Raw genomic sequence first — 13,852 nt, forward strand, 5'->3', positions numbered from 1 at the left:
AGGCAGGAGATGCTTCATAGAAATGACGGTGCCAAAGCCTGAGCTGCAACCAGGTCTCTGGGCAGAGTCAGCATTTGAATATACAGTGCACAAAACCATCCTCCAGCACCAGCTCACTGCGGCGGTGCCACCCCTGGGCGGGGCTTCCTGGGCTGTATAAGAACCCAGGCTGAGCAAGCCAGGGGAACAGGCGGTAAGCAGCATCCCTCCGTGGCCTTGGCGTCAGCTCCTCCCCCCCCAGGCTCCTGCTTGAGTTCTTGCCCTGACTTCTCTTAGCGAAGTGAATGTATATAATAAACCAGTAGACCTAATAAACCCCTTTATTCCCAAATTGCTTTTGGTTATGTTTTATCACAGCAATAGAAAGTGAACTAAGGCATGTGTTTTTTGAGGCCACAAATGCAGTTTATAGATGCATGTATTTACAGAGGTATATGTGTATACATGCACACATATATATTGATTGATTGCATTTTTTTTTTATTATAACAACCAAAGACAGAAGCCTGAGCTGTTTCGTGTCTTGTTTTCTATCCACCGAGGGTTTTGAGGTTATGTCTTTCCATGGAAGTAAGTCTTCCAGTATGGCAAGAATTAAAACTCTTTTAAAAAGTTATCTTTAAGGAGAAGCATTGTGAAATACACAACACTCATGTTTTACCAAGTAAAGAATATGGAACGTGGGTGGACATTTTCTGGGTGGCCTGAAACCCTTTGCTCCTGCCCTTGAGGCCCCTCTCGTCTTACAAGAAATTATCTTTTTTTACGTTTGTGTGTGTTGTGTTGGACCTGCCCTTAAGGGCAAAGTCCGGCATTGCAGGATAGCCCCGGAGCTTGGTGCTAGGAGAACTGACTCCCTTCCTCAGCTGAGTTCCTTCCTTTCCCAGATCCTTCAAGCAGTGTCCCGTAGCCCCCGGGAGGTCACAGGCCACCGCTTTCTCAATAAGAAACCCATTCATCGTGCACCTGGGGATTCCTGGAAATATCCTCTGTGCTAATGGGGTTCTTGGTACCTTAGTTTTCAACCAATGACCTTTTTTGATACCTCTCTGTGCTAATGGGGTTCTTGGTACCTTAGTTTTCAACCAATGACCTTTTTTGATATCTCTAACAGGACCTGGAGTTCTCCACCCCACCCCCACCCCCACCCTCACACAGTCTGCCCATAGGATAATTAAGTCCCGCAGTCTCCTTCTTATGAGAGGACTGTGTTGCCGCATGTAAATGAGGTATCCCTAGCACCCCTAGCTCCAACAAATTAAGCACATCACCCCTGAAAACCCTCCCACTACCCAAGGTTTTTTTATTTTTTTTTTAAGATTTATTTATTTATTATGGTTACAGATCTTGTTATAGATGGTTGTGAGCCAACATGTGGTTGCTGGGAATTGAACTCATGACCTTTAGGAAGAGCAGTCAGTGCTCTTAACCTCTGAGCCATCTCTCCAGCCCAACCACTACCCAAGGTTTATCATGTCCCTGTTCACAAAATAATCTACAAAGGCCAGTGCTTGGTTCTGACTGCCCGAACCAACCCAAGCTCCTGCCACTGCCTCTCAGTTTTGGAGCTCCGAGCCTCAGTCCCCCACTGTTCTTGAAGCAGCCAAGTCAGGCTACCGAGCTCGTTGCCACCCGGCTTGGGTTTCAGAGCCCTGAGCTCCTTTGACCCCCAGCTTCTCCCTTTTCTGCCTGGAAACGGGAAGTAGCTCTGACCTTTCAGCAGAGGGGCGTGCACTTCCGTTTTGGTGTTCTACAGGGCCTAGCTTCCCCGGAGAGCACTAGACAAGGCCCAGGTTCCCACCAGACGCAGAACAACATACGTGTATGCATACACATATGTGTGCACGTGTTCATGGGATGTATGTCGAGGTAGGAGAACCACGCCAGGGGTCAGTTTCCTCTGTTTACCATGTGGGGCCGTTGGGGGGGGGGGGAGGGTGGTAGAACTCAGGTTGGCAGGCATGAGTGGCCAGTGCCTTCACCTACTGAACATTTTGCAGACCCATCTCAACAAGACCTTTGCCCTTCCCCTCGGATTGGGTGCCACTGCACAGGCTGTGTGTGAACAGAGAGAGAAATGGCACGTGGCGACAGCAGTTGGGAGCCTGCGCTGTGAGGACACTGTCTAATGTTTGCAGGGCCAGGGGCCAGGCTTGGGGGCCGACACTGTGGGTGTCTTAATGCTCTCTGCCCACACATCAACGCTTCGAGTCGAGAAAACTCGCTGACCTGAAGTAACAGGAGCAGTGGTTTCCTTGTGTCTGCTGTCACGCCGAGCTTTGCACGTGCTGGACTCAAAGTTTCTCCGGTGGCCACCTGGCCAGTCGTGGGCCACATGGGAGCAATGCCATGACATCTGGGTGACCGTGGCACCCAGAATGAGTCTGGCTGTTAGGACAGTCTTACGTTTCATGTTTCCCGTCTCCACAGCCGGGCACACTCTGGCTAGAAACAGGGCTATCTGGATTGCTGGCTCTAGACGTGTTGGATTCCCCTCAGGGCCCGCCTGGCAGCTAAGCTCAACCATTTCCAAGGGCTACAGCTCCGTGAGTGCCTTCTAACCTCCATGGTAGGAGAAACTCAACTGCACAGGGTGGCCTGCGGGCAGCAGGGACTGCTGCTGTTCCCTCAATGGCTTTATGGAGCTGAGAGCTTTTTGGAGAATCCAACATGCTGCCGTCGAGCAGAACCTCACACTGTGCTGACGGGGTGTAGCAGGTGATTCTGACCCCATATTAGCCTCTTTTTGGGAGTGCAGGAGAGTGTGTTTCCTATCGTACCAGCAATCGGGTCAGGGCCATGTGACAAGGTGACGGCCAAGGCGTGTACGTGGAGATAGTTGGCTTTGGCCTAAGCAACATCCTCAGTCACCCACCTGCCCTGTCTTCCCTCACACGGCTGGGACCTCCCTGGAGAGGGAAGAGCCCGGGTTGGCACCTAGCCCCCCCCACCCCCCCGCAAACTACGTGAGCAGGAAACAAGCCTCCTGGGTAATCTGCTGACACTCACAGGCTAGTTCACTTCTGGTTCGACCTAGCCTGACTAAAATATGACCATGGCGCTGAACAGAATGCAAAACTGACAGGACTTTTAAAGCTAAAAAACATGAAGTTTCCAGTGAGCGAGTGCCTCTGACCTGTCGCTCTGTGGCATGTGTGCTTTGCCCTGATACAACCATGGACAGACCCCGTGACCCACAGGGGTCTGTGAGGCCAACAGCAGCCAGCTCTGGAAACGGCTCCCGGTGGCTCCATGTAGGAGTGAGTGCTCAGCGAGGAGCTGCTCAGAAAGCAGAGCGTCAGTGCTTCCCACCCGGGACAGGGAGATGACCTCAGCACAAGGCTTCAGGAGTCTCCAAATCTACTCTCCTGGGGGAGAGGAAAGCCTGTGGCAGTGGACTGAAGATAGCTGTCCCACCCCTCCAAATTTCAGCCGACGAACTCCTCACTCCTGCTGGACTGACACGCGGAAGAGGGCTTATGGGAAGTGATTAGATCGTGAACAGAATTGGGGTTCTTATAGAAGGACCCCAGACTGCTCTCTTGTGCTCTCTCTGCCAGATAAGGGTACAGTGAGAAAGAAGACAGCAGCAAATAGCCTCGGGGCCTTCATCAGAGTGCGGCTATGTTGGCATCCTGAGCTCGGATGCCTCCAGAAGAGGAAGGAAGAAATTCCTGTTGTTTATAAACCATTCCGCTTACAGCCCTTTGCTACAGTGAGAGCTAAGTAGATTCAGTCACTCATCCTGTGTGGGCCCAGGCATCTTCCTTGGGATCTGACAAGGACCAGTTCGTTGACAGTATACCCTGGCCAGCAAGAGGCTGGGTCTCACAGAGGTGGGGCTGGAGGGTGTTGGTCACGGCTGGACTCTGGTAGGCTGGCAGCGGTCACGAACTTGGATAGGTTACGCCCCCCCACCCCCCCACCCCCACCCCACCCCCACGCAAGGAAGTTGCAGAGATGAGGGAAGTACTGGAGGCTTTGGCTGTTGGTGCATCTGCAGAGGCAGAGCATACAGAGTTGGTGCTGCCGTGGAGTCCAGCCTGGAGTTTCCCGGGCTGCCCCCATGCGGGGGGCGGTATATGGCCAAGTGATGGCCTAAGACCTAATTCTAGCTTCCTTCATGAAGAGGCTCACCTCCCTCACATGCAAGGAAGAAGGAGTCGACCCTTCCTGTGGGCCCTCTCTTGTGAAAGACTAGCCATACACACACGGCTTTACAGGGAACCTTTATGTGGCGGTGGGTAATGTCAGGAACTGCTTGGATTAAAGACAGAGGTGGGGACAGATCACCAGGGATTATCACCTAAAGCCCAGGGCTCTGAGGGAAGGCAGCAGGCTGAAGAGCCTCTCTGGTCATGATGGTCTCCATTTCAAGCCCCAAAGCTGTGCCCTGGTGCAGAGAAGACCCAGAAAACCATGCTAGGGTGACCTTGCATGCTGTCCTACCACCCTCTCCACTTGTTGGGGGATGGGGGTGGGGACTCCTGGTAGGCAAACCTGGTTCTCTCTAGAAGAGGACAGCGAAGTGACAGCTCTATTACCCCCCAAAAGTCACATGACCTGTGACACAGGAGCCTGGGGCCAAGGATGCGGTCACACGGTGGGAATACAAGGCCTATGTCGGATCTGAATATTCAGTGACTTACCGACACTGAGGAGACCAAGGGAGCCAGGGAACCATCAGTGGGCACAGGCTGCCTGAGAGACTTCCTTCCCAAGTGGCACAGGGGCTGTGCAGAACCGAATGTTGCTCTGGAGCCACTGGGGTGGGGGGTGGAGATTTCCAGGGAGCTGGGGGGGGTCTCACTTTATTTTTAACTCTCGGCCATCTGCTTCCCACTTTCCACCGGGTGGGCCAGAGTCTGGGAAATATGCAGAGAGAACATATGCTGCTCCTGGGGAGGGGAGGGGGTTGGGGAGAGGGGAGAGGTGCTGGGAAGAGGCAGCTTTGTGGGGGTAGGGGGTTCTTCTCAGGAGTCGTGGCCACTGGGTAATGCTGGCCAGCAGAGCTCTTAGTGGCCTCCTTGGTGCCGCCTCAGCACTTCAGGCTTCCTGGGAGGAGCTCCATGAGGTGGCTTCACACACAGGTGTCCCTCCTAGAGGCTCTGAAAGGTGGGCGATTTCTAACAGGGCCCTCCCTGCTCAGAGAGTCTGGTCCTCAGGCCGATTAAGGTTTGGAGCATTTCCTAAACTCCTTCCTCTGACTGCCCCAGGATTGTACGGTTCCCTAGTGTCAACAGCGCTCAAGCAAACAGCAACCATAAGGGGAGGGAGAAAAAAAATTAAAAGGTGCCCTTTGCATACCAATTGACCCAAAATGAACAAACATTGTCAGCGGCCCCCCTTCCCCCACCCCCACAGGTTTGCTATCAAAAATGACCACACAAAGGAAGCTGTCAATAATCCATAGCAGTTTGTACAGCGAGCCTGTGCTCAGCAGTGCTCGCTTCATCTCATCACTGCGTTTTGTGAAGATACCAAGAGGCTGTGGCGGCAGGGCCTCGACTTCATGCGCCATGAAAATTTAATAAAGAAGTTTGAGCAGCTTTTAAGAGGTGGCAGTGGCAGCGGGAGATGGGCGTCAGGTCCTGACAGCCGCCCAGGCACTCACGGCCTGGCAGCAGCGTTTGCGGGCACCCATTGCTTCCAGCATATGGGGACCATACCTTTCCTCAGCAGCCATTTGTGAAGACGCTTCCCAGGTGCCAAGTCTCATGCCAGGCTCTCTGTGTCTCTTTTGACACCATCTCTTCTGTACAGAAGAGGGACTAGTGTCAGGGAGGGAGGGTCACCCAGCCATGGCCACTTCCTAACAGTGCAACAGATCAAGCAAATTCAAGACTCACGTCGGACTTCCAAGGTCTCGGACCTTCCAGACGAGACCAGGCTTCGTCTGCCTTCTCCAATCTGATGTGAAACAGGGAAAATATCTCTGCAGCCCAAGTGAGGCCTCGGGGAGTCATGGCATCCTGGGACCATAGCCTTGGTCACAGCAAGCGCACAGGAGGGACCTTTTCTCAGGATCTCCTCAGGTGAGCGGGTCTTGCTGCGCAGGGCTGCAAAGAGCCGGAAATGAGGAGAACATTAGTGTTATGCTGAAGCTCAGTGGCAGTGTGTGCGCATGCCTGTGCACGCACTTATGTATGTGCTCGCGCATGTGTGTGTATGCGTGTGCATGAATGTGGGTGTGCACGTGCGGGCTTACACGTGCGTATGAGTGTGCATACACATGTGTGAATGGGTGTCTGTGTGTGAGCACATGTGTGTGTGAGTGTGCATGCATATGGGTGTGTATGTGTATGTGTGAGCACACGTGTGTAAGTATAAACAGAGGCAGCATGTGTTTTTTTCCAGTTAAAGTGAAGCAAGACTTTTGGTCATGAGAAGAGACAACTGTCCATTCTGCTGAGTTTCTTCATTTCTGAGAACAAGAAACATGTATTGCTTTATTTAGTGGGACATGGTGCGTGGGAAGATTTCACTCACATTCATCAAATGAAATGGGAGAGCAGCAGAATTATCAACGGAGGCTAGGTAGGTTTCAGGCTACAGCGCTCGCTGGTGAATTTCCCTCTGTGAGCATGGCCAGCTCTCGGCTGCTGGGAACACACCGGATGTGTCCTGAGCTTCAAGAGCAGGCACCCAATGCCAAGCACTGCCAGTCCAGCGCTCACTTAGAGCCGAGGAATAGGGACCATAATCAAGAAAAGGGGGGTAGGAGGGTTGGTCAGAGCCATTTTGGGTTAATACTCTGCCAATCACAAAGCCAACTCCAGATATCTGAGGAGTGGCAATGAATGAATGTCTCAAGTGTGTGCAGATGAAAGGCAGCCGGGAGGGAGGAAGGGAGGGAGGGAGGGAGGGAGGGAGCTAGTACTTCCGCTTCATTCATTTTGATGGGCGTTATTCAAGAGAGCTTTTAACTTCTGTCCTGTTACACTTGCTAGAATCCGGGAGCCAGTGTGTGAAGGCAATCAAATATCCAGCCAGCACACGGTTTGTGTAAGTGCTTGCTTCTGTGATGACTATGCTGTTCTTCATCTTGCCTAACATTTGTTCCCAAGCTACTGAGACAGGGGATCACCTGGTTAGGTTTTAGAGGACCTGGAGCCCTTACAGTCTGTGAGCACACAGATTCTTGGGGCCCAATAGAAGAAATAACCAGAAGGTCCCATGTCCCCAGAATTCCCAGGTATGCTCTGATGGGACATCCCGCTTCCTGGCCACGTAGGCTGCCGTGTCTGGCGACCTGGCTTTCGACGGGTGTTAGGAAGCCTGGTAACAGTCCTCATCTTTCACTGGGTAGCTGGATCAGACAAGAAAACAAATTTAAAAGAGCCCTTTGAACTGAAAAAACATGGAGGACATGTTCACTCACACGAGAAAGAGACTGTAGAATAATCTAGAAAGGCATGGAGTACTTTTCAAATGCCTCTCCAGCCAACTCGCTACCTACCTAGGTTCCCAGCAGACTACCTTCTCTGAATGTGTGCGGTGACTGTAGACAGGGTAGAGGAACAGGGCCAAGGCCATTTCCCAGCAGTCCTTGGAGTCCAGGGCTGAAGGAGACGGGTGCCCTCCACCCCCCCATAGGCCTAGGTCTATGACCTGCAGCTCAGGCCACATGGAATCTGGCTGTGGAAAGACTCCAGGGTCAACAAAGTCATTGTCTACTCATGGGCTCATGAGACAGCTACCTTGTTTGGGGAAGGGGTCAGCCAGTTGGGATTCTGGGGATCTAGGGCTGTTCAGTCAATTAGTTCAGTAAAGCTTAGAAAGCTGTGGTTCTTTTTAAAAATGATTTTTTAAAAATGTGTACTGGTGTGTTTGCCTGTGAGCTACCAGTGTAGGTGCTGGGAATTGAACCTGGGTCCTCTGGAAGAGCAGCCAGGGTTCTTAACTGCTGAGCCATCTCTCCAGCCACCAAAGCCCTGATTTTTTTTTTTAAGGTATATATTTTTAAGGTATATGTACCCCTGCAGGCCAGAAGAGGGCATCCAACCACATTGTAGATGGTTGTGAGCCACCATGTGGTTGCTGGGAATTGAACTCAGGACCTCTGGAAGAGCAGGCAGCACTCTTAACCCCTGAGCCATATCTCCAGCCCAAAGCCATGATTCTTAAGAGCATCAGGAGAGGCGTGCATCTCCTCACCTGGAGCTGATCAGTTTCCAGTCACTTCAACAAGCCCTGATGGAACGCTGCTCTGTACCCAGCGGCTGGCCTGGGACCCAACAGCACATGCCTGGCCCTGAAAAGAGGTCACAGCTGGGTGCCCACAGGTAAGTGTGACAAAGAAGGGGGCTTTCTGGGTTCCTGAACATATATGGAGGAAGCTGTTCATTCTGTGAGAAGGTGGGGAAGTGGGGGTGGGGACAGCTGGAGCAGGGTGCTTGAACAAGAAAGTTGTTTTCCACTGGGCAGAGGGATCAACATGGACCAGGTAGAGGTGGCAGCAAGGGTGGGGCGGGGAGCCTGGAGCAGAGGCCTGCCAGGGTCTTCCTGCCAGTGAGGAAATGACTCATTGTTTTCCTGACAACAGATTTCTAAGAGTTCTAGGAAGCCAGAGCGGCAAACCCAGGGCTGTGGGGTCCGTGTGGCTCATAGGGAAGAGAGGGAGGGGCTTGATCAAGAGGCCTTGACTGGGGTCAGTTTCAACAGGATTTGAGGGCTCTCTGGTATTCTTGCTCCTTCCAGATGTTAGAGAGGAAGGGACAGAGGATGTGGAGCATATCCTGGAGAGACTCGCTGAGGTCTAAGAGAGGGGAAGGTGATACAAGGGGAACCCTCTCACCTCCCTGAAAGACTTGTTTGGGAAATGGAAACACGGAGCTATGTGAGGCCCTGTTCTGCCAGGGCTGTGGCTGGGGGTGGGCATCTTGTAGGACCAGCATTTAAACAACTAACCTGAATATTATGTCCTTGTAGGCTTCCTTCTGGCCAGGCTGATGGGTCACAGCTGGCGCCTCAAACATGAAAAGCTGAGCCTAGACTGTGGGGTGGGATGGATCTTAAGGGTCCTTAGGCCACGGGTCACAGACCGTGCAGCACTCAGCGGAGCCACACACATCCACACACATCCCCGCCCCACACCCCAGCCTGCCTGGGCTCTCTGGCTCTGTCCCGGTACTGTTAGGAAGAAGGACCCATCTGCATTGCTTTCCTTTTAGTCACACTTTGCAAAAAGTGAGGGGCAAGGCCTGGCATGGTGGCGCACACCTTTAATCCCAGCACTCGGAAGGCAGAGGTAGATGGATCACTGTGAGGTTGAGGCCAGCCTGGTCTACAAAGTGAGTTCAGGACAGTTAAAGCTACACAGAGAAACCCTGTCTCAAAAAACCAAACCAAACCAAAACCAAAACAAAAACAACCCCCCCCAAAAGGAAGGGCTAGTACCCATAGCAAGTATACACAGTGGTGCCTCTAGAAAATGGAAGGGGATGTGGAAGCCTCCTGGCATTCACTCTCATAGCTACTGAGGTAGGGGCCAACTTGTCAGTGATGGGTTCTGTAATCGTCTCCACGAAGCCAAATCCTCAAGGGTGGGGAGCTGCCTAAGGTCACGAGCAACACAGTGCTCCCAGGATGGAGGGGCTCTGTAACTGTGGAGCCAAGAACGGCCTACCTCTAGATTCAGGCATGCTGTAGAGGCCGTCTCTCGCCATGAGCTCCGACATTTTTTTTTTTTTATCATCACCTTAATGCGGCTGCAGTTCAACCTCTTGAACGCATTTCCCCTCTGCCCCTCCCGGAGACTCCACTCTGTGCTGGCGAGCACTTTCTGAAGACTCATTTAGAGAAACAGGGTCAAGTCACAGCTTTGTTTAATAGGTTCCTGCAGCTGTCCAGCTCTCGGCTGGTTAACAAGAGTCCCCTCACACTTCTCCTTTGGGACATCTGCAATGAAACCCACTTGATCTGCCCAAGGGGTCCTGAGGAGCAGGCACCGACCCAGGTCTTCAAACCCTGCTCCTCGCAGCAGGTGTTTGAGAACACTGATTGTTCTGGGCTAGGCCACCACAGGCCCTACACATCCTCCTGCTGGTCCTGGCTCTCAACCCAGCCTCCCTCGCCTCACTCAAGGGCTGACAGCACAGTGCTAGGTAGCCAGTGGCTCTTGGCCTATGGGTTGGCGCCCCACCTTCGTAGGGGTCCCCTGGACCCTGGACAGGGAGGGAGACTGGGGGACTTTACTCTGTTATTTCTTAATTAGCAATAAATCAAACATTTCAGTGACAGGCAAATTAATGAAATAAGCGAAGTCAATCTGTTAAGTACACCCATTTGGCACATGATTGGGGTGTCTGCCTTCTCGATATTTTGACTTCTTTTCAGGGGATGGATGGAAGGAACGGGGTGTGGTCATGCTAAGCTCTGACCAGCAGGCCCTTGGAGGCCCCAGGAGATCCCAGTGGAGAGACTGCTTACCACATCCACATCTGTCTGCTTTGAAATGCTCTGTCCTTTCCCCCCTGCCCTCCATCCCCCTGCGGCCCCAAGCACGGCAGAACTGCCCCAGTTGGTGCTTCCCAGGAGCCCAGAATAGTATGTGCCATCTGTCACAGCTCAGATGTCATATGTCCACTGATGACTCAACAGGGTGGGTCACCATGAGGTGCTGGGGGGAAGATGGGCAAGAATTGTCCATGTGAGGTGAGAGCCCTGCAGAACACAGAGAGGATGCACGGCCATTGCAGCTGGGACCCCAGTGACTCCCGACAGGTGTGGGGAGCCCAGGGGCATGCCTTCTTCCAGGACGACAAGGTGGCCTTCAGGACAGAGGGTGTCTGGAGTGAGAGAGCTTGTTAGCGCCTATCACTCGGGGTGCAGGGCTGTCTGCAGCTGACCGGGTTGTAGGGTTGATCTCCTGGGGAGGACTGCTTTGGGTGCGCCGGGCCCGGCCGCACCCCAAGCGCTTTTCATCCAGCAGGGATAGGTGATACTCGCACAGGTCGATCAAGGAGGCCACCTGCTCGTGGAGAGGGACCATCTTGAACTTCCTCTGAGCCAGAAAGAAGAAAGCTTCAACGAATGCCTGCAGACACATCCCTGTGGGTAGAGAGGCTGCTGTCAGAGAGCTCATGGTACCCCAGGGAGCCACAACCCCAAAGCACAACTGCTAGCAACAGTCAGCCCCTTTACTCACTGGGCCTTCAGTGTGGATATGCCACACAAAGCCAGTGCACAGAGCGCGTTCCATGCCCAGGCCTTCTGCACTTAAACAGTCTCACGATGTAGGTTTTATCTCGTAGAGATGGGGAATCTAAGTCTCAGAGAAGTGGGGAAACCTTACCCCAAATTTTATTCCTGGGCACCATGACAAACCGTCTTACCATGAAAACCCTGCTCCCATGAAAACCCTATCTCAACATTAGAGGAATAAAATCAGCTAAGTTATCAAGCCAACAACAAAGCCTACTCCATTCTGATGTGGGTGTGCTCAGCCAACTAACTGTATCTTAAAGTTGATGTGTTTTCCTGTTTGCAAAGTTTACCTCACCGAGTAAAAACACCCAACCCCCATCTCTTTGGTTGTCACGTTGCAATGCGATTCATCCCCCTTGCCACATGCCACAGGCGCTTGGTCTCCAGCCAATGGGACTATTTGGGAAAGTTCTAGAAACTTCAGAGGGTGGCGCCCACCTGAAGGAGCTTGCTCACTGGGGCATGCCTTTGAAGCAATGCCTGGTCCTTGATCTCTCTACCCCTCCTTTACTTCCTGTCCTCCACAAGGTGACCTCTGCCACACTCCTACCTCCATAATGCTTTGCCCAAGTATATGGGACCAAACAACCATGAACTAACTCCTCTGCAAACCGGAGCTGTTCTCTTGGGTACATCTCAGTCACAGAGACATGAGAGTAGCAAACACACCAGTGGCAGTTATGTTTGGGATGCACGATGTACCATCCCCACGGTGCCCTTGCCCCTGGGATGCTCCAGGAGGTACCTCATAAGCTCCTACCTATCCCTGAGATTCGAGCTCAAAACACCCAGGTTAACACGAGACAGAAGCCCTTTTTAGTGCTGGCATGAAGCCTGGGAGGCCAGGCCATGTGACTGTCCCACAAGCACTCTACCACAGAGCCATGTCCTGGTCCCACCTGCTCTGGTGTCAAGTGACAGAGGAGAATTTGATGCGGTTTCCGGCCCTTGTCTCACAATGCTTGCCAGTGTGGTGGCCCATTTGTCACAACTGGTCAAACAGTATGGAGCAGTACAGGTGCCTATCCGGGCCCATTCTTTGTATTGTGCCGTTCTGTATGATTTTGGCAAATGTGTGAAAGTCAAGTGTCTCTGCTTGTGATGTCACACAGAACAGTTTCGCTGCCCCCAACTTCCTAGCTTCCACCCACCCATCCCTCCTTCACTCCTCCAACCTTTGGCAAGCCACTCATCTTTTCATCGTTGCCATAGCGTTGCCTTTCCCAGGATGGAGGCAGAAGGGCTTGTAGCCTGTTTAGAATGGCTTCTTCCACTTAGCAGGTTCTCTTGTGGTCCACCCAGGTTTCTGTGGTTTGTTAGCTTGTCCCCTTCTTTTAAATTAATGTCTTAGGACTCCATACAAAGAGACAGGCTCCATATGGGCACTTCAAACACAGCTTCCATTATTTTCTTTCTTTTTTTTTTTTTTTACAGCTTCCATTATTATACTTTGTTCTCAGCTGTCTCCCCCTCACTACCCTCCCCCTGCTCCCCTCCCCCTCCGGCTATTTTATTATTGGCTCTATTTCCCATTTCCTTCAAGTCTCTTCCTCCATTCTCAAGACCCTTTTTCTAGCTTTGTAGCTTATAAATAAGCATATATAAGCACACACACACACGCACGCACGCACACACACACATATAATTTTAAATTTAGGCTTTACACATGAGAGGGAATGTGAGTTCTTTTCCCAAGTCAATTGAATCCATTTCCTGCAAATGTCATTGTTTCATTTCTCTTTATGGCTGTATAAAATTCTGTTGTATATATGAACCATTTTCCTTATCTATTCATCCATCATATGTGGACATCCAGGCTGCCTCCATTTGTCTATTCACCTGTTGATAGACAGCCAGGCTGCTTCCATTTCCCAACCACTTACAAACTTGGATGTGCATGTATCTCTGTGATGTTCTGAGCAAGGGTCCTTTGGGCTTAGTTTGCTGAGGGAGCTCTGTACTGAGGTACATAGTGGCTGCCTCAGTTTACACCTCACCAGCAGTGAGGGAGGGACTCTCTTTCCAACACCCTCACCAGCATTTGCTGTCTTACTTATTTAAATAATAAATAAATACATCAATAAATAAACAAACAAATAAACAAACAGAGTCTCACTGTGTAGCTGTGGACAGCCTGGAACTTCTGTGTAGATCAGGTTGGCCTTGATCTTAGAGATCTGGCTGTCTTTGCCTCCTGAGTCCTGGGATAAAAGGTGTGCACCATCATTCTGCCTGGGGTGAGATAAAATCTCAAAGCAATTTTATTTGTGTTAACTTACTGTTTTGTGTATGTTCATGTGTGTGTGAGAGTGCACATATGTGGTCTGCAGGTATGAGTGACTGTGTCTATGCTTGTATGTGGAGGTCAGAGGTCAACCTCGGGTGCTGCTCTTCAGTCAATCATTATCGCTCTTGGCTTACTTCTGAAACAGGGTTTCTCACTGGGACCTAGGGCTCATCAGTTAGGCTAAGCTGACTGGCTAGGGACACAAGGATCTGCCTGTCTCCACCCGTTCGGCGCTGGGATTCTGATCCTGCACTACCATGCTGGCTCTTCCTGTGGGTGCTGGGGATCCGAGTCTAGCCTTCATTCATTCCCGTGATGGCTAAGGACACCGTTTCAAGTGTTTTTATTGGCCATTTA

The 13,852-nt window shown here is 51.7% G+C and overlaps 1 protein-coding gene across 8 annotated transcripts in view; it reads right to left on the bottom strand.

The window, feature by feature from the left end:
- Positions 1–5,954: 5,954 nt before the first annotated feature.
- The window catches only part of TTLL11 (tubulin tyrosine ligase like 11), a 233,401-nt gene continuing 225,503 nt past the window's right edge, over positions 5,955–13,852 (bottom strand). For 2 of the 8 annotated variants that reach the window (XM_084799159.1, XM_084799153.1), the window contains 2 exons: positions 8,158–11,052; positions 5,955–6,059 (listed from right to left, as the gene is read on the bottom strand). In XM_084799159.1, the coding sequence (XP_084655285.1) occupies positions 10,775–11,052 (278 nt within the window). In that variant the 3' untranslated portion in view covers positions 5,955–6,059; positions 8,158–10,774. Of the gene's footprint in view, positions 6,060–6,908; positions 11,053–13,852 lie in introns of those variants that run through there. The other 6 variants (XM_084799156.1, XM_084799157.1, XM_084799155.1 and 3 more) reach the window with 6 other exon arrangements.

Source organism: Acomys minous (assembly GCF_964271855.1).
Source record: "Acomys minous genome assembly, chromosome: 10".
NCBI classification, from domain to species: Eukaryota; Metazoa; Chordata; class Mammalia; order Rodentia; family Muridae; genus Acomys; species Acomys minous.